The sequence below is a fragment of the Euprymna scolopes genome, chromosome 12 (genome assembly GCF_053919585.1).
Source record: "Euprymna scolopes isolate OS-2025 chromosome 12, ASM5391958v1, whole genome shotgun sequence".
NCBI classification, from domain to species: Eukaryota; Metazoa; Mollusca; class Cephalopoda; order Sepiida; family Sepiolidae; genus Euprymna; species Euprymna scolopes.
In genome coordinates this window covers 27,741,946-27,763,931 of record NC_136493.1, presented here as the reverse complement: position 1 = coordinate 27,763,931, position 21,986 = coordinate 27,741,946, and the positions used below count along the sequence as shown (strand labels likewise).

Below are 21,986 nucleotides of genomic sequence, written 5' to 3'. Positions count from 1 at the left end.
ATAGACATACACAGAAAATTTGAGACAAATATGGTAAAATAGTCCCAAAAATGGAATCTTTTTATTAGCCTTAAAAGAGCCCCTGGGACACACCCAAGAGTTATTGCGAAGTATAGACAAACAAAATTATATAGAAATCAGTTAGTTACAACTTTTCAGAAAGTTTTATAAACAATTCAAGGCATCAATTTTATTTTTTAATAAGCACAAAAGTGTCAATTTTAGCCATTTTAACCCGAAAGGCATTCCAGGGGGGAGGGGGGGGCAACCGGAGTTTTCCCAGAAAATCCATTCTGTTACTTTTTTTACTCATATCATGTTTAATGTTTGCGCAAAATTTAAAAAAATTCCAAGGTGTAGCTATTGAGAAAACACAAACGGGCAAAACAGACAAACGGACACGGGTGAATTTACCGGTCTACCCTCCTTTTGTCGGGAGACCAAAACATTTTATGTAAATTTTTTGCCCTTTCAAGTTTTGTTCTTACATTAAGAAAACAAAATTTCTTTTTTATGCTTGAATAATGAAAACTTTAATTTTTTTTTTTATCATACTCAATCGTTTCCTAAAAGCTATTTTCTATATATTTTAATAACACAACATACATGCTAAAGTATTATTTCTGGGATTAAATTATCTTTGAAAAAAAAGAAAAAAAAAATATATATATATATATATATATATATAATACTGATCCAGAACCTGACCTGCATCTTACAGAAATTATGCCGGAAAAGCAACCAAAAAAAAGGCTGATGGAATCAGCTGTCAGATGACAAAATTGTTTTCATTAATAGGGGGAAAAAAATTGTTTTTGATCATAGTTGTTTCCATGAAAAAAAAAAAAAAGAAAAGTTTTTGTCATTAAAAAAAAACAAAAAAAAAACTTATTTTATTCAAATTTCTTTGTCAAAATGCAAACAAAAATAGATTCATGAAAATTCCATAAAAAGAAAAAAAAACATTTGATTTTCATATACAGTTGTTTCCATGTTTTTGTCTTAAAAAAAAAAAAAAAAAAAAAAAGAAATTATTTCTCTTAAATATTCATTTTAATCATTCGAATTAGCTATAATTTCATTTCAAGTGATCTATCTCATTTTCTGTCTATCATTTTCACCCTCTCTCATTGTATGTTCTGTGACCCCCTCCCATATTTTATACTGTATCACTCTTACGTCCGTCACACTGTATAACAGTTGAAAGTAATAAAGCTAAGAATAGGAATCGTCCATTATTAACTTGAAAAAAAGGAAATATTACCACACCTGGTAATATTATTTAACAGAGAGATTGAACCGAATCTTGGATTTTATTTTAATTTACTAAAAATTTAACAGACTTTGAAAATACATTTTTCCTTGTTCAAAAAAAATCTACCCTGAACTTAATATCTTTATCAAAAAAAGGGTGGGGTTGAGGGCATTTTTTAAATAGCCAACAAAAAGAAGGGTGAAAAATATACACAACAAATAAATGTTACTAAATTCCCAATATATCAAGTTTCAAGTCTGTAGACCAAAAATTTCCTGGGGAGTTTTGTAGAGACCATTCCTCACAGTATATGTGTATATATATATATATAGAGAGAGAGAGAGAGAGAGACAGACAGAGAGAGAAAGATAAGTAATCATGTTCTTTTACTGAAAGATGATGAATCAATTTGTCAAGGAGTATTTTGCTTAATGAAACCTTGTTACAGAATACCAGTATTGTTAATTCAGTTCAAAAAGTATGAAAAAGTATCGTGTCCAAAAAGCCGAATACAATTTCACAAAATATAATTTGGATTGAGGAAGTAGAATATTTGATATTCTTTTTTATACAGTTTTGTAGCAATCACGTGTTTGGGTTTTTTCTTAGACGTACTGCGTGGATCAATCATGATGAACAAAGAATGATTAAACGACAGTTCTACTTTGATTCTCGCAAAGACTGTTCGCACAAAACATCATACACAAAACGAAAACCACAGATCTACTTTATAAAAGGAAAAGCTACTTTGATTGTCCTAATATACAGTGGGTGCAATAAGTGTCCGATATAAAGCAAAAAGTTGATGTATTTTTATTACACGAAAACAAAAACAATAACAAAATGCTATTCTAATGTATTTTTGTATAATTTTTGATACGAGATTTGTATTTATCATACAAAAATACATTAGAATAGCACTTTGTTATTGTGTAATAAAAATATCGGATACTTATTGCACCCATTATATATATATATATATATATATATATATATATATATATAAAATACCCTATAATCTCCTCTTAATGTCTAATATATATATATATATATATATATATATATATATATATATATATATACATACAGTGGATGCAAGTATCCGATACGAAGCAAAAAGTTCATGTATTTTTATTATATTAAAACAAAAACAAAATGCAATTCTAATATATTTTTGTATGATAAATACGAATCTCATATCAAAAATCATACAAAAATACATTAGAATAGCATTTTGTTTTGGGAGAGTTCAGTGTAATATATATTTGGCCATCCTAGGGATTACCTTATCCTTGTCTGTGTCTCTCTGTACAGGGGTTTGTCATGATACCTTAATATGAGAATACTTCTACACCCTATAAATAAACCCTGACTAAATATTTAAAATAACATGGTATTTGAAGCCCAAAGAAGACCTTTTTGACATGATCTCAAAACTATCTCACCTCCACTCTCTATCTGTGCCTAAATCTAAATGCAGATTCCATGAACAGAGCTTCTTTCCTAGAACTACATCCCAGTGAAACACTGTTCCGCTGGTGTGTATCCTGGTTGAACACAATATGGTGGTCTTCAAGTCCAATGTAAACAAGTTCTTAATCAAATTCTATGCAATTTACACCATTAACGATTACTACACTATCACCGTAACATTCATTAACCGTTATCCTTAAGTGGCCTTCGGTGACTCCCTTGTAAAAAAAATAAAAAATAAAAACACCTAAATCTATAAGCACTTGTTGTATATACAGTGGATGCAATAAGTATTCGATACAAAAAAGGTTGATGTATGTTTATTACACGAACAACAAAAACAATAAAGTTCTATTCTAGTGTATTTTTGTATAATTTTTGATACAAGATTTGTATTTATCATACAAAAATACATTAGAATAGCACTTTGTTATTGTTTTTGTTTTCGTGTAATAAAAATACATCAACTTTTTTGTTTGTATCGGATACTTATTGCACCCACTGTAGATGTGTAATTCTTGTTTCCCTTATTTTGTCCTTTAGTCCTCACATTCCAGGAACGATGTTTCTGACGAAGAGGGGAGAATTGCTTTTTTTTCTGAGTCAGAATTTATTCCATTTAACACTTATCATTGGAGAGTTTTTGACTTTGAAGTACTTTTTTTTTTTTTTTTAGCTCATTACATCAAGTGGTTTCATGCCTCATATGGAGCAATTTCCATCAAAAAAATACAATCGATAAAAACATGTGTTGCCAGGGTAAACAAATAGTGAGAGATACGACGAATAATGTACAGGCAAATATGACTTATTTTGTTGATGTTCTTAGAGCCTGATGCTGTGACTAGAAGAAAAAGGTCATTCAAAGATGGCAAACTATTTTGGGATTCTTGTCTAATAATGACCAGAAGTGAGGGAGTTTTAAGCGACTGAGGCCATAAAAGACAACAGAAAATGGTGTCAAAGTTGTGAAAACGATGCTAATATAAAAAGCTACATAGACCGTTTCTGCTATCGTTAAAAGCCAGCTAGCAAACAGACTGAATCTGATTCTTTAAATCCATACACAGGAGAAATTTGATGTAGTCGTGATTAAATGCCTTAAAAATTAGAACAACTTCTTGTTTTCGTGCAGCTCGCAAAAATAATGAAGAAAAGAAAAAGAAATGGCTTATACGCTTGTGATCTTGTCACTTGATATGCAAATGATATGCAAATGATATGCTTCCAGTTTAAATAAAAAGCATGATTTTTCAGCGACAGAGCTGATTTGGATGTTGGAGTAGCGAGTTTTGATAAGAGAGTTACAAGTTTTGGAGTAGCAAGTTTTTGACAAGTTTGTCGAATTTAACCCCAGAAATTGTTAGTTGGAAGTGCAGCATAACAATCCATCAGGGCAAGTTAACACTTTTAATTTACAGATATGGAAGAGTTCATTCTCTGTTGTTAAGTATGATTCAGGAAAGAAAAGGTGAATATTGGTTAAGTAGAATAAATCTTAAGTCTTATGAGCCAACAGTTTATTATTGAACTTAATAGAAAAAAGCTTTCCTGAAAAAATGTTCTTGCATCACTTAGAATAAGAGTCGACATATGAAAACAAGAATTTGCATAATGGCTGAAACAAGTTCATTCTATTCAAACAACAAGCAGCTGGTGTTGCTGGTCGTAAAATACAAATGAAATATTTGTGTTGTTTTGGTTACTCAGACAATTATTCTTATCTTGGGTTTTATTGGCAAAACGTTTCAGTCATTGGAACCTACGACCTTCCTCGGGTGTGAAATTTATGTTTTTTTCTTAACTAAGGAAAAGAGGGGTTAGCTCTGCATTGTAAGAATTCAAACTGTGGGTTTGAGGGTGTGTCTGTAAATCCTAAAACAAAGTCAAATCTTCAGGGGTCACTAAGATATTTTTTTAAAGATTTTCCTATGATTCAATTTCAACCGAATATCTATGTTAATTGTCAATGTTAGTAAACAAAAAATGTTTTACAAAACACCAAACAGACATCCCACGCATGTTTTCGTTAAAAAAAAAAAAAAAAAAAAAAAAAAATACACAATGCAAGGGGGATAACTCCAAGGAAAGAAGGCTTTTGCAGACTATGGTTTAAGTCACACAGATTTCATATTATTAGAGAGCCAATTCGCTATTGAATATTATATTGTACCTAATGTATAGTAGTCATTTCAAAAGTTTAAAAAAAAAAAAAAATGACTTTGGTACCATCAGCTAAAATCAAAACCAAAACATTTAGCCTCCAGCTGCTTTCCCTACCATCTGAGCTAACCTGATAACCTGAAAGCTAAACAAGAAAGATTTAAAATTAAAACAAGTGTAGCTATGATTAAATTTGCGTAAACTAATAAAAAATACGTCAGCAAGTTGAAATGAACATTTTGCATTTCAAATTGCTGACGTTTTTCTGTATAAGTTGATATGAATCATCCATCCAAACAAAGATTTTACTTTTACTTTACTTAGGGTTATGTATGACAAGAGAATATTTTTTTCATTATTTTGACTCTCGAGTATATATCAGTTAATATCTTATGTTTTTAGATAGAGTGATGTGGTTCTTGATTGATTAACTGTGTCGGATATATACTCGAGAGTCAAAACAATGAAAACGATATTCTCATAATGATTACTATTTCCTGTTAATTTCAGTGTTATGTGACCAATAGTTTATGAGTTTATCAGTAAAATATTTTCACATAGACACACATACATCTACCACTTTATTTATACTGATTACTTACCTCTGGATTGAGCATCGCAATTACAAATACTATGGCAAATAACATTAATGATATAATAGATGAAACGCATCTGCAAGGAAAAAAAAAGCAATTCATATTAAATGATCAAATTTTTTTTTGTGCATTAATCATCTAAGTGAATATGAAATTCTTTTAGAAATATTGTATATATAGTAATCTTCAAATAAAAATAAACAAATATTTAGATTTATTTGATAGATAGATAGATAGATAGATAGATAGATAGAGGTAAGTAGAAGATAGATAGATAAATAGATAGATAGAGGTAAGCAGAAAATAGATAGATAGATAGAGGTAAATAGAAGATAGATAGATAGATAGATAAATAGATAGATAGATAGAGGTAAGCAGAAAATAGATAGATAGATAGATAGATAAATAGATAGAGGTAAGTAGAAGATAGATAGATAGATAGATAGATAGATAGATAGATAGATAGATAAATAGATAGAGGTAAGTAGAAGATAGATAGATAGATAGATAGATAGAGGTAAGTAGAAGATAGATAGATAGAGGTAAGTAGAAGATAGATAGATAGAGGTAAGTAGAAGATAGATAGATAAATAGATAGATAGATAGATAGATAGATAAATAGATAGATAGAGGTAAGCAGGAAATAGATAGATAGATAAATAGATAGAGGTAAGCAGAAAATAGATAGATAGATAGATAGATAGATAGATAGATAAATAGATAGAGGTAAGTAAAAGATAGATAGATAGATAGATAGATAGAGGTAAGTAGAAGATAGATAGATAGATAGATAGATAGAAAAATGTGGGTTTGTTCTAAGGACTACTTACCAAACAAGTTTTAATTTGATAATAGATGAAACTAATTGTATCCTTCCACTCTATATTTTCACATTATACTAAAAACTGAGACATCCGTGTTGCTGATAGACATTAAGTGTAATACTTGTGTAATACTTGTGTAATACTTGTGTAATACTTGTGTTATGTTAATAATATTTCGGAGTCAAACTCAGTATTTTGTACATCTTTTTCTTTCTACTGAGGATGGAGTTAGACTCCAAAATATATTTAAATTATAAATTTCAAACAAGTAAAATACTTGTGCTATGTTCATTGATTGGACTATTATTATCATCTTGGGTGTTATTAGCACAACGTTTCGGTAGCTGCAACCTGCGACCTTCTTCGGCTGTTGAAAACATGCTTCTTTTTCTCTATCAAGAAAAAGGAAAGGAAAAAAGCTTTTTGGAAATCATGCCTGATATCATGAATGGCATTTCATTTGTAGCTTGTTGACAAATGCATTTGACGTTTGATGGTGCCTACGCTCCCATTTCAGTCATATAGCTTGAAGGTACCTTGGCAGACATTTTCCTGGTCAGTAGATTATAAGAGGTGAACCAGTTATATAGAATCCTTTAAATCTGTACATTTAGGTCCATTTGAAATCAATTCTTAATTCAATTCCAGTACATGAGAAGGATCTCGATAATGAAATTTTAGCAAAATGTGAAGCCATATGAAACCTGCCATAAATCTGAGATAATATTCATACTTCAAATAGTGGCAGCTGTAAGACAGGCATTACTTTCATAGTGCACGTTTTGGACATTTTCTTTTGTGCATCCAAAAGCATCGTAAGTATTAAATGTTTTGAATAAAAAATGTTTATCAGTATCTTTCAATGGCTTAATCACTCAGAAAACAAGCATTTATGGGATTTTTTTTATTATTTGTCCAGATGAAACAACCATCAAGTTATTCCATCGATTTTCCATACACTCAAGATGAGAATAATAGTCCGATTAATGAACATAACACAAGCATTCACATCTCATCTCAAAAATTCAGAATTGCAAGTAAAATATTTGTTTATTTTCATAATATTGCGTTGTAATTTGGCTTTCAAGCACACCTGATGTGTATTTTATTTTATTCAAATTAAATCAACGCTTCTATAAAGGAACTTACACCCTGACATTATATATATATATATATATTTTACACTTTCTAATAATTTGATATTCTGTAATATGCATTTGTAATTTGCATTGTCATATTGTGTTATGCAATACAAAAAAAAAAAAAAAAAAAACAGAACCCACAATGCATATTCTATTTCTCCATCTATCCATTCCAATTTTTGCCGATCTAGCTAAAAGTTTGCATGGACCTTTGTTATAAGGTGCAGCGAATTAAATATTATATCCGTTCAACATAAGAGATTAATAGGGATTAGCTTTTATTTCAAAACTGAGCACATATTTAACCATATTCAAGTATCAATTAATTTGGCATAAAGCAAATTTAAGTTGCAGTTGTGGCATCAAACAAACAGGTCTAGCTTCAAATAAAAAGTTGAATTGCTTAAAGAATCTAACATTTTTATTTTTACACGATATCAATGGGTTATTGCCAAATAAAATTGTCAGATAATTATTTACTTTTTAAATCATTAAATATATTTTTGAAGTATTAAATATTCTTGTTATTTTGTTGCTCACATGCCCCTATTCCGAATTTGTAGCAGTGGGCCGCCATCAATGGACTTTAAAAAAAAAAAAAAAAGAAAAGTTTAACTTATTTCAAACTGATATAAATTGATTGTATGGTAAAATAATTAAATGAAAGCAAAAATCATTTTTCGTATTTTGAATTATTTAATCAAATAAAATTTCCATTTTTTTTTTCACTGGATTACTATGATGATTTCAGACAGTTTTATTTTTGATGCTGTTACCATGAAAAATATCATTTCTGAGTTGGATGCTATATTAATAAGTTTATAGCCCAGTTAGAAATTCACAGTGCGATAATATTTTCATATCAAAATATTAATTTACAAAGAACAATATTTTGCCGCTTCTATATTATACAAATCTTGGTCTCAAATAGTAACATATCCAAAATTATGAAAAACAATAAGATAGAAAAATAATTATTAATGAAAAAAAAAATTTGTGAAAGTTATCGAAATCACTATATTATGCTTACTAAACAGGAGAGGAGTTGACAGGGGAGATAATTAAGTTCTGTTGTTTATGTCACATGATGAATGTAATTCAAAATGTCGGATAAAATTTATTCCCTGTATAAACTTTATTGAAAACAGTTTTTCATTAATAATTATTTTTCTACCTTATCGTTTTCTGTGATTTTTGGATATGTTACTATTTGCGACATAACAATTACATAGGTACCATTTGTTTTACTTGAAATTCAATATTTTTTTCCTTTGTATAAAATAGCAGCACCAATATTTCAAACAGAGTTGTGCCCCTTTATTCAAGCTATCAAAATGACTGACAAGAAGTCAAAAAGTTCCCAAGAGAAACAAACAACAAATACAAGGTGAGTATATATACTCACCTTGTATTTGTTGTTTGTTTCTCTTGGGAATTTATGAAAGCAAACAATTATTTAAAAGAAAGCGTTTTATCTATAACAAATTCCTTATGAACCGCCCCCCCTAATTAAACACTTCATAAAATCTCCTCACTAACGTGATGTACTTGCAATAACCCTTATCCCTGAGTGGCTTCCGGGCCTTGATAAGTGGTGATCACTGTGTAAAAAAAAAAAAAAAAAAAAAAAATCTTAACCATTTTTTTTTTTTTTTTTTCACTACTCATGAAGCTTTGGAAGCCACTCAAGTATAAGGGTTAATGGGTATCGTAATAGAAATTCGGTCGTAATTTATTTTAGAAGATAACTCTTCAAAAACCTGTTTATGTTAGACTTGAAAACAACCATGTCATAGTCAGCCAGGAAGCAGCTCAGTGGTATTGTGTTCTGCAGATAAGCAGCTCTAAGAAAGAAACTCTTCTCATGAAATTTTCACTTGCCTTTAGGCACAGATAGAGTAACAGGAAATTGTTGACAGTTGTTGTAGCTAGTTGAGCGTTTGTTGCAAAAGATTTACTGGAGCGAACCATAGAATGAGGCTCAGTCGAACAGTCGCCATGGAAGTAATAGTAGAGCAGAGATAGGTTGGCAACGTTTCTTCTGAGACAGAGGTTGCAGAGAGGAAAAAAGAATATCACCCACTAGATGCTTTGTACCCTGTCAAGGCAGAAGAGGATGCTCTAAGCAGCTCCTCTCCAGATGTGGCAACAGTACTCCATCACTGGACATATTTGGTTCTTATATGGTTAGAGAACTGCATCAGCAGTCAGACATCTACTGGAGCGTTAGAATGGTCCAGCCATTTTCATGACGATCTTGGCAACAGATTTGATGCGTGTATTCCATTTAAGATCAGGAGTGAAGGTCAGTCCCAGAAGCTTGTCAAGACAGTGCTTCCAAAATGAGAGTCATTCATTTTAATTGGAGATTAATGGACGTCCAAATGTTGATGGTAGAAAAAAAAAAAGAGAAAAACTTACTTTTACATGCATTAAAATTAATTGGTCACATTTTTCTCCCTATTGCACCACATGCTCAAGCCTTCGGATAGGTTTCATACATTCTGAGGAGACGGGTTTGAAATCAAATCTGGCCCAGACTGCATCAACTTTTTTATCCAATAAGTCAAAGTATATTTATTTTAATTGGATTTTGAAATGGAGCTCAGAACCTCTCATTAGAAATTTGGTTTGATTTGGTTGTTTTATGGCATGTCAACCCTTCATGGGTTATTTAATGCCAAATCCAGTTAATTTAGAAACAGTATTCATGTTACATCCAGCTACTTTGTGGTTGTTTTTTATTCTTCAAGTTTTTTTATCTTCAATCGCTAGTTTGTTGTGTTTGGTTTGGTTGTTTTATAGTGGATTTTATCATTTTTGTTCCTTGCCCTGTAGAACATGGGAGCAGGAAAAGGGTTACAGTATTAATGTTTAGTACATTTTAAGTTAGGAAGTGGGGAAGATAAAAATGGGAAATGGGAAGAAGGGAAAAGGTGTTTTTGTTTTTTTTTTGATTTTGGTTTTGCAAAAGGAAGTAGAAAAACGAAAAGCATCAATGTTAGGTGCACTTTGTCTCAGGAAGCCAATATCTTAAGACAGCCTGATCTGGTAGCACCAGACTCATTAGAATCTGTAAACATAATTATACATGATTTTGAACAAAATCCAGAATCTCGTGCATAAATGAATTAAGAAACAAACGATAATCCAGAAAAACAGTTAATCTAACAAAAGTCTAGAACCAACAGTGTCAGAAAATGTGTTGCATCTATAGTTTAATAGAATTAAATTTATAGCAGTTTTCATTTGTATCAAAATTTAGTTCCTTTAATATTTTTATGATATAAAACTTGTTCACTAGAACCCTGGTATATGGTGGCCCTAGGATACTTTTTTTTCAGGTTACGATGTGGAATATGTTTTTTCGTCCCCTGGTTACGGTATTTGCCCCGCCTTACGGTGTTATTTATGTTATTTGATTTTATAATGTGTATTATATACTTTACTGTATTTTGTTACTAATTTTTGATGCCGTATTCCGGGGTTCTACTAGAAATCTTTTTAATTGATAACTATTTTTTTTTAATTACTTGAAAATAGTTTTTCAGGAAAAGTCAATTTCGTTTTTTTTTTTTTTGTTAAATAAAACAAAATTTTAATTTTTGTGAATTTTTATAACCGTTTCCATATAAAAGAAATATGAAGCAAAAAGAGTTTAAAACATTTACTTTTTGGCAATGTCCCCATGTCTTTTTGAATCTGGTGATAAAAATCGAACAGGAAAGTTGGACTCAACGATGCCACAAACTGAATGAAAATACGAAAAGAAAAAAAATATGAAAACATTTAAGGAAAAAGTAAAAAAAAAAAAAAAAAAAAGAAAGAAAAAACACCTAATTTATATTAGAAATCAATAAATATTGATTTCTTATAAAATCAATAAATATTGATTACTGTTTGACAATACTTATGACAAATCATTTGTTTTACAGCATATCAACCATTTTGTAAAATTATGCTTCAGATAGCTTGTGGTGGGGGGCAGGTTATCTCAATATTCCATAAGAATCTTTCATTTAGTGATACAAACACCAAATGAAAGATTGTTTCAGCAATCTGCCCCCACTACCACCTTTCCTGTAGAAAGAGTTTTCTTAACTAATTAAAAAAAAAAAAAAAAAAAAAAAAACTTAATTTTCGCTGTTTCGGGGATTTAAAAACACAACAGCATATTAAAATCGTGGCTCCCCGAAAATATAATTATTGGGATTAAAAAAGCGTAATTATTCATAAAATGTAAGACATGGGCAAAGATTACTTTTTATTCTTAACGAAGAAAAAGACGTCTGCTCAGTTATTCATAATAACTAAGATATATGCAAAGATTTTTTTTTGGGGGGGGGGGGGGTTACTGCGCTGTGTTATATCAAAGAATACACTTATTTCTAACAACATGCCTCTTAATATCTTCCAATGTTTGTCCAAGAATAAAATAATTGTTCTTGTTATCCAACTGTTTTTCTATTATCACGCTATCACAATGTTTGGAAAAATGGCTGCCACTTGCGTCCTCTTTGTAGTTGTAACAAAAACAACAACCCACCTTTTTCCCCTTTTCCTTCTTCCTGTTTCCCCTAGTGGGGCAGGTTATCTCAATAATCCACAAGTTAGAAAAGCATTTTATCCAAGGCATGAAAATTGTTAAACAAAATGTTTTTACTATAAGCTTTAAAAATAAAGGTACAAGATTCAATTTGAAATTTCTTTATCTTCAAAGTGCACTTTTATAAATTTTACAAAATTTTAAATTAAATTTTTATACCTTTCTTTGTAAAATTTATAAAAGTGCACTTTGAAGATAAAGAAATTTCAAATTGAATCTTGTACTTTTATTTTTAAAGCCTATAGTAAAAACATTTTGTTTAACAATTTTTATGCCTTGGATGAAATGCTTTTCTAACTTGTATCTTATCTTTTTAACATTATATTTTAAAACTCTCTTTCTCTCTATTTCAGTTTGTATTTCTCCTTACACCACTACTCATTTTTTGCAACCCCCTCTTTGTAATATAAGTCTGAATAATGAGAAAATCTGAATTTTTTTTTTTAACAAAAACTTTAAAATAACTTTTTTAGATAAAATTTTTTTAAACTTCTTTCAGAATAGAAAATCTTTAAAATTTAATAAGGAACATATTTCATATAGGTTTCATTAACAAATGAAAATTTCAAAAGGGTTGTATAACTGGTTACGGTCAATAGTAGTCCTCGCCAGCGAAAGTCTTTGTTATTGTTATTCTATCATTATTATTTCAAATATTTTGTGTCCAGCTCTTTCGCGCGAGGACTAATAAGAATCGTTCACTTAGTGATACAAGCACCAAATTAAAGATTGTTGCAGCAATCTGCCCCACTATAATTTGTGTATTCATTTTTTTTTTTTTTTTTTTTGCAGACTGTAATTTTTATCTTTACAGTTATTGTTTCACTACATTTGGACCAACTTATCCTGTGGCCTTCTTCAGGGTAGTTTTATTTAAAATTTTCTTATCATTTTGTTTTTTCTGGGTAGGAGTTATCCTACTAGATGCCAGATATCATCCACTATCCTCAGACATTCCAACAGAGATCCTTTTAAATATTGTAACCATCCTTCAAGTGCAATTGTTTGTATCTCTCTTGCACTTGGTTCACCGGGTATATTTGCCAGATAGTTTTGAATTTTTTTTTTTCATGAGACCGGTTACTCCTATAATTACTGGAATGATGGAGAATCTATTATGTAATGGAAAATCACTTTCTGTGTGTATGTGTTTGGCTAAAAGTCAAAAACTACATAAGATACATTTTACAAACCATACAGTATGATCCTGGCCTGGTTACGGTAAAAGAAAATGCTATAATATTCATTCCCTTGGGGTGACCAGGAACTAAATTAGTGCAGGGAGTTGTGGGTAAAAAGTTTCTGTACATTTTAATTCGTACTGGTATTTGTTTCAAAAACATTAAAATTAGGTCGAACAATCAGTCAGCTTTTTTTTCTTTCTCTTATATTGAACCAATTGAGAGAAAAAAAAGGAAAAAAAAAGGCGTGGGAGATAAAATATGAGAAGTGAAAGAGTTTTGAAAGAATGATTTTATACGCCCACCCCCTTTTTTTTTTAAACCCTGCAATGATAATTAAGGGATGACTATTAGTGCTGGGATGATTAATCGAGAATTGAAGAAAATTGGAACTTTTTGTAGCATCAAAATAAAAATTAAAAATTGAGCCTATTTTCTGATGCAAAAAAAAAAAAAAAAAACGATTTATTTAATCGTTTTTTTTTTTTTTTCCATTACTGATACTAATGATAAAATGGTAATGATTAGGGCTAGGACAACAGCATATTCTTTTTACTGTTTTGACTCTCGAGTGTGTATCCTTTGATATCTTTATATGCTTTTATATAGAGTGATGTGGTTCTTGGTTGATTAACTGTGTCAGATATATATTTGAACGTCAAAACAATAAGAATATGCTGTTGTCATAGATCCTAGTAATGATTTACTGATTTTAAACTATCGGTAAAAATAAAATCTATAGATTACCCACTCCCCAAACAAGTACATTTTTATATTTGTAAAAATATACACACATATTAGATGGGTAATAGGAAAATTTAAAAAAAAACAACAAAACAAAAAAAAAAGAAACAAAAAAAAATTTATAAATAAATATTTTGAAATTTTAAAATAATCAGAATTAGTAATTGTATCAGAATTATTATCATTATTTCCATGGCAAGTACTCGTCCAAGCTTCAATCTCTGTTCCCCCCCCCCTCGCCAATCTTTCACAAAAGACACCCGCCTAGCTGAAACCACTGTCAGTAATTTTCTCCACTCTTTATCTGTGCCAAAATCAAAACGTAGATTCCATGAACAAAGCTTCTTTCTTAGAAGTGCACGCATGTGGAAATGTCTTCCGTTTACATGTTTCCCACCTGACTACAACTTGGAGGTCTTCAAGTCCAACATAAACAAATTCCTGATGGAATTGCCCCCTTAAGTAAGACACTTTATCAAATCTCCATTACTAGCGATTACTATGATATTATCCCATTGATTACTGTACATGCAATAACCCTTATCCCTGAGTGGCTTCCGGGCCTTGATAAGTGGTGACTCTCCGTGGCAAAAAAAATCAGGAAAAATATTGGTATCGTTCCATCACGAGACTCCATGCTCTCCAAATTGAGGTCTCACCTCTGAATGAAATGGGACAGATGAGGAAAAGAAAAACAAGTTATAGCAAAAAAAAAAAAATAAAAAATATGCCAACTTACTGATATGATGAAGAGCTGTACCGATAGTCAAGAAAGATACTGTAATGCTTATTATAATAAACAATTCGACAACAATGGCTACCCAGACGAAAGCGGAAGATTTCTGATGAATGATCTGAAGGAGAAAAGTAAAACAGAACATCGAGTTTTTTCATGAAGGATATAAAATATCAAATGGATCAGAGGAGATTACAAATGTTGTTATGATGATTGCTTATGCATTCATAACCTTTGTTGCAGATATTGATGGTGTGAGACTTGAAGACGTGGATGTGCAGAGATGTGTAATGGAATTCCTGCCAAAAGTGCATTGAGAATGGTGATAACTATGTGGAAAAACAAATTCTGGAGCACAAAAGGTCACTTGTTTTAATGGTTCCACTCCAATCTTCACAGCTTTTCAACTTTGAGTTAAAAAAAATAAATAAATGAATAAATAAAAATGGTGCTGTAATTTTGGAACGACCTTTATCAGATCAAGTTGTTTTATATATGTTTATTCCAGGTTGAAAAATATTTAAAAGATTAGAATCATTGGCTCAATCAAAGAGAGCAAATTTATAATTTTTTTTTATTTTCTTTATGTAAATATGTAACACTAAAGAGAGGCCACATCAGACCTGTAGGGTTGATGTGACGTTTCTTTTGGTTAAAAGTAATTTTTTGTTCCCGAACGATGATCGGGTGTTGAAGGAATAAAAATTATTATTAATTTTTTTTTTTGTCAATAAATTCTGAGCTAAGTCTGTTGTTGAGATGGCGGCGGCAAAAGTGCCTTTGTAGCGAGAGGTTAAATCACATTCTAGACTTCAAAAGCGAAAAAGAATGCATAAAATATTTTAGCCAAAATACACAGGCGTTTGATCTGAAATGGCCGAAATCATAGTTGTGCAAGAGCCGGAGGGTTGGGGATTGCACACCCGCAATTGGCAAAACTATGAGCCAAGTTGGATCTGTGAGTTTGACAGTTGAAAAGTCGGGTTGTTTTTGATCTGAGAGAAACACACGCAGTGACTCGAGCATCCGAGAAGAATCCCCAACGCCTTAACGAAGAACTCACTGGGTGACGCGACGTACTAACGGTTGGCAGACCTGGTTGCCCAGTCGACATATCATAACTGTACCAACCAGGGTGCAGATCATAACTGGGCCGCGATCAGAGGTTCAAGGTCGTGTAAGGTCACGTTGCAAAGGTCACAAATATAGTCATATCTTGCTACAATGTGCAGACCGTTTTGATGAGGTCAGTAATGATCAAAATGTTCTGCACATCATAGCAAGATATGACTAGATTTACCCAAAGAAAATAAAATTATATATATATATACTAGCAGGCCACCCAGCATTGCCCAGTCATAAAATACACATAATTATATTTTAGTTCATGCAGATTTCTTATTATAGAGTCAATTCTCTATTGATTATAATTCAATCTCATATAGTAATGATTCCAAGAAAAATATGACTGGAGTACCATTTGCTTGAATCAAAACCAGAACATTTTACACTCCAGGCTTAGTCGTTATTTATCTCTTCTGCGTTGTTACCATCTGAACTACGGACAGATGGATATATGTTAAAATTAAGCAACTTTGAGCTATGAATGTTTACTTTTGACATGCAAAAAAGAAACAGCAGGCAAAATGTTTTATGCGACTTACCCTGCTAAGGTCAACTGTTTGTTTCGAACTTTGACCCCTTAGCAGCAATTTTCCTAAGTTAAAAACAAAATCGGAAAGTGTACTACAGGTCCAAATACTCTATGTATCAAATTTCAACTCGCTAGACTAAGTATTCAGAAAATTTGATAGAGACTTTTTGCACACATACACACACACACACAGACAAGGCCACTTATATATATTTCCCCAAAACGTCTGGCCTTGATGAAGGGGAGACTAAAACTTTTATAGATAAGTGAAAGTGTCTGTCTGTCTGTCTGTGTGTACATTTCCCTACACAATAACTCTGTCAATTTTAAGTCTACAGACCCGAGATTTGATATACAGGGTAGTGAGATTTGGGAAAAAATTTGTAATCAGTTTTCGGACAGAAATTTGGTTGCTAAGGGGTCAAAGTTCAACGAGTTGACCTTTGAGAACTCTACTAAACTCCTCCGCAAATTTTGGGTATAAACAATTGAAATTTTAGATATAGGTTTCTTGGACAGAGATCTAACTTAATAACTTGATTTGAGCCCAAAACAATAAATGTTAAGGGGTGATAATAGAGGTCAAAGTTAAAAATTTTTTTACCTCTGCAGTCTCTACGAAATTACTCAGACAATTTCTGTTCTAAACATTTGAAATTTTACATAAAGTGTATTCAGAGATAGGGCAAGCTTTTTCATCGGTTTGGGTCGAAAATTTGAGCTACAAATATATAAATCTATGTATGTACGCTTGCATGTCTGCCTAAAACTTTCGATAGAGGCAACGGATTTTCAAAAGAGCAGTATCGTTTTAAAGCTTGACCCTTCAGACGACAAATACTGAAAAATTGGCTAAAAACATTAATTTTTTCACCCTCAACTGCGCACTTTTCTATAGGGAGGGGTCGCTTTTTTCGACAATATTTTCGAAAGTTATCCCCTCTTTTCGATTGTCTAGCCTTAATTTAAACCTATGTCACTTCCGGTTTGGCAGTGGTCGTAACAGCAAAGATGTCACATTTTTTTTCACGTTCTTTTCCTCCTTCACGGTACGGGTTTGAGCCTGCCTTCCTACTACCACTTTTTTTTTTTTTGCTCAACACACACCTCCAAACACCCGGGCACCCATGCTAGTATATATATATATATATATATATATATATATATATAAAATTATTTTTTTACTATAATAATTAAATACCTACAGACACTAGTGTTTCATCCTTTCGGGAATCTTCAGTGCAGGGTGTCACAATTAATACCAGTCGAACGATCTATATATATATATATATATATATATATATATATATATATATATATATATACACACACACACACTAGTATGGGTACCCGGCATTGCCCGGGTTGACATGAAGTTCTGTTTGGAACACACCTGCTATACTAATCATTTTCATCATGAGTAACGTGGATACCCCCTAAACAATTCCAAAAATAAAAGAACGGATAAAAACATGTAAATGTAATCACCCAAAAAGAAGTACATGATATTTCGGCAGAAGGGATACAAAGAGAAGAAACTATTCTCTGGATATTGAGCACTAGAAAGAAAACTACCCCCCCCACAAAAAAAAAATACAAAAAAATCATTACAACTTTTGTTTCAATGAAAATAGCAAATGCCCATTTGATTGAAAAAAAAAAAAATTAAAAAAATAATAATAATTAGGCAGAACCCTAAAAATATTAATTCCAAAATAAATTAATCCTCTCCCTTCCAAAAAAAATTGAATTTGTCATGTTTTGGGGTTTGTTTTGTTTATAAATTGTTAGGTGAATGTATGGAATGGTTTCATAAAAATTAATTAAATTTATTGTTACTTTATGTTTCAAATGTAATTCGTGTCCCACCCCACAAAAAAACAAATTGTATTTGTCATGTTTTGGCCCCTCACCTCGATCGCCAAACTTGAAAAAAAATTCTAGAGATGACATGTCTCGTTGAATGCTTTGTGTCCAAAAAGTGGGTGCTCATTTTACGTTAAATTTATATAGAAAAGTGATCCTGCACGCTAAAATGTTAATTTATTCTTTCATAAAATTTATTCTTTTATATTTATAAAGTGTGTTTAAACGTATTAGGCTCCAAAAAAGTAGGTCTTCATTTTTTTTTTTTAGGGGTTAAATAACGCTGAGTCACGTCGTAGAAATTTACCTTACAAAGTTTGTAATTGATGAGATAATGTGAAAAAAGAAAGAAAAGTGTAAATTGTGGAATTTAGAGAGGGGGGGGCAATATATCTTTTTTTTTTTTTAGGTGTTAAACAACGCTGGGTCACATCATAAAAATTTACCGATTTCTGTATAGCCGTTTAAAGAATAATAAAAACAAACAAATGAAATGTTCGGAAATTTCTAAGGGCAAATAGCTCTAAAAAAGTTTTTAAAAAAATCGATGTTGGAATAATAATTCCAAATAAATTAAATATGTTATCAATATAATTATTGTTTAAAATTTATTAAATAACAATTTAAAATAGAACACTTGAAACAATTCTCTTGCTAGAAACATTATTTAATAAAATCGATTTTTCTTAATGTAATATGCAAATGACATGATCTCTTAATTGTATATTTTTGCAAGAATCATACTATATATAGAAATAAAGGAAAGAGTAAAGTAAGGAAACTTTTATATATATTAATCAAATTGTGAACAAACGAACAAACAAACAGACAGAATTACTAATTTATATACATAGATAAATGTTTGGAAAATTAATGGCATACCTTTGGGATTATGTTCTATACATGTCATAGGTTCAGAAACACGGTTTCCTAGTTATAGGACACTTACACAAATACTAATCAATATTTTTTTGTAAACATCTAAAATATACATTATACTATTATATATATAAATGTTTGGAGGTACAAAATTTATATATATATATTTATATACAGGAATTTCTCGAGAGCTCTTTCGGCTATCATCTCAGGAGAAATCGATAGCATACAAAAACAAAATTAAAGAGCACTACGGAGGAATTTGAATGTGTCAGAAATAAGAAAAAAAAACGATTAAAAGAAATATTTAATCTGAAATTGCGTTTAAAAGTGATTAAAACTAAAACCTTGATACAGCGAGGTAAAAGAGGAAAAAAAAATATGGGGAAAAACGAGTCAAAGTTCCCCAAAGAGAAATAATGATAGATAGACACTATCCTTACGACACACACACACAGACAACTGCCCTTTAGACTATCAGAGCTACGGGGGGTTGTCCAGGACAAAAGTGTAACAGTTTTATTTAAACTTCTAGCTTTTTACCCCTCTTTCTCTTTAACCCTCATTTTTCTTCTGCCCAGCCCATTCTTCTCTCTAGACACACACACACAACTCTTTTATATAGATTCCTTGAGGAATAAGTCAGCATAAGAGAAGTATCTTTTTGATTAAAAAAACAAAAAAAAACAAACAACAACAAAAAAACAAACAAATAGTTCCCTTTGGTATATAAAATGGATGAAAAACTGTCCGCCAACGAAATTGGTACCAGTTTAAGGTCAAAGAATGAATAATTCTAAATTTTAGATATTAGTCATTCAGGGCAATGCTATTCAAGAAAAAAAAAAATCAACTTTGTGGTCGTTTGTATTGTACTTATAGCTGGACATACAGATAACAGCTTTTTATATAATAGATAATTCATTGAATTTAAGCTGCTATTTTGTCCATAACTGTGGAAAGTCAATGGCTCACACACACACATATATATATATATATATACATATATATTATATTCAATGTCATTAAAAAATATAATAGTTCTAGAATACTGACAAAAATTGAAGCCGAGTAATAATTTAGCTGAGCAGTGCAATAGATAATTGCATTGGATCATGTATTCAAGTTTGATAATTTTATGATATAGACACCAGAGTAATTAAAAAGAAAATAGAAAGACTTACTTTTATCAATGGTTGAGTTGAGATTTTTCCATTTTCGTTTGCACTACAGAAAAACGAAGCAGAAATTTAACAATCATTTTGGAAATTGGGGGCATTTTGAATTGTTTGCTATTCAAATGCTAAAAAGTTTGCATCAATAAACTTATGCTATACTTTAAAAGTTAGAATTAAATAGCATTTAAACTGACAAATAAAACTGTTTCTGATTAGTGAATTTGCACTTGGGATTGTATTACTTTGTTATTGGTAAGATAATTATGAGATGAACATAGATTTCCACCTGAGAATAATGAATAAACGTTTTGTAGTTGAAAGGGAAACAACTTCTTGCCCCACTTTTCACAGGAGATAATGTGCCTTTTGGACAGCAGAGTTATCTCCCTTGCATTTAACCGGTCGACATGGGAAAAACAAAACTTAAAATATATTCTATTGTTATGAACTTCATATCATTTGCATCAAATTTTCCGGAGAAAATAACAGTGGTCCCAAATTTCGAAGTGTCTTCATAACCTTAAAGAACTGATAGGTGTAAGGGGGTTCAAATGTGAACTATATTTAGTTTTAGTCTTATACATAGGATTATAAAACGAATGGAAGCCTTTCATGAAATTTTAGATAAGGTTGATTTTTGTAAAATTTTAACGATAGGCGTTATATATCAATTGATAAATATTCCCCACATTTCAGTTTATTTGGAATATTTAAAAAGGTTTTAAGGGTCACAATCTCTCATTTGAAAATTCGGGTTTATGTTACTATACGCATAGATTCGAAAAAGTGGTCAAAAATCAAATATATAACAAATAAATGTTATCAAAGGCAAGATAAGTTACTTTTCTACCTATCTGCAAAAGTTTAGTGATTTTATTACCTTTAAAACATGGAATCTTTCGAAAATCATACAGCGTTTATCGATATATTTTTAAAAGAAAAATGGCGGCGTGCTCGCTGTTGAATATGGTAAGTTTGGGAAAATGAGTTAAAACTAAATAATTATACAAAATACTGTTAGAAACTTACTCAATATATGTTACCGTGATATAGGCGGACTAAAAACTTTTGCAGATAGGTAGAGGAGTAACTTATCTTGCCTTTGATAACATTTATTTGTTATATATTTGTTTTTTGACAACTTTTTAGAATTTACGTGTATAGTAAAACAACCCCCCCTTCACCCATTTTCTAATTAAAAACTTACGTTTTTTTAATACAAAAAACAACAAAAAAATCTTTAGCGTTTCAACATTTTACATAACACAAACCCGAATATTCAAATATATTGGATTTGTGTTGCCTTTGATCCATACCACTAGATATAAATTTCAATTTTATCTTAAAACCTCTTAAGCCTTAAATTGTAGACTTTTTCGAAATTCAAAATCATATAATGGATTTTTATCAAAATTTGAATAAGGATTGTAGACATTGGGCTTAGTAGCATTATGTGTTGAATTTAATCATCGTAAAGGGACATAGAAATACTGTAAAACTGTTCTGTTCGGGGAGACAGTTTTATTTGGCCTGTGACGGGTATTTTTCTAGTATATATATATATATATATATATATATATATATATATAAATGAGAATGTGTGTGTGTGGAAAATTCTCAACCTATATACTCAACGAATTTTTAACTGCAGACTTGTGGAAAAAATTTTTTTTAAATGGCTACTAAGAG

The 21,986-nt window shown here is 30.8% G+C and overlaps 1 protein-coding gene across 3 annotated transcripts in view; it reads right to left on the bottom strand.

Annotated features, from left to right (window-relative positions):
- LOC145291220 (uncharacterized) overlaps positions 1–21,986 on the bottom strand; it is a 207,684-nt gene that overhangs the window by 3,708 nt on the left and 181,990 nt on the right. For all 3 annotated transcript variants that reach the window (XM_080136809.1, XM_080136808.1, XM_080136810.1), the window contains 4 exons: positions 20,304–20,346; positions 14,724–14,838; positions 11,125–11,203; positions 5,494–5,563 (listed from right to left, as the gene is read on the bottom strand). In XM_080136809.1, coding sequence (XP_079992935.1) covers positions 5,494–5,563; positions 11,125–11,203; positions 14,724–14,838; positions 20,304–20,346 — 307 coding nt within the window. The remainder of the gene's footprint in view (positions 1–5,493; positions 5,564–11,124; positions 11,204–14,723; positions 14,839–20,303; positions 20,347–21,986) is intronic.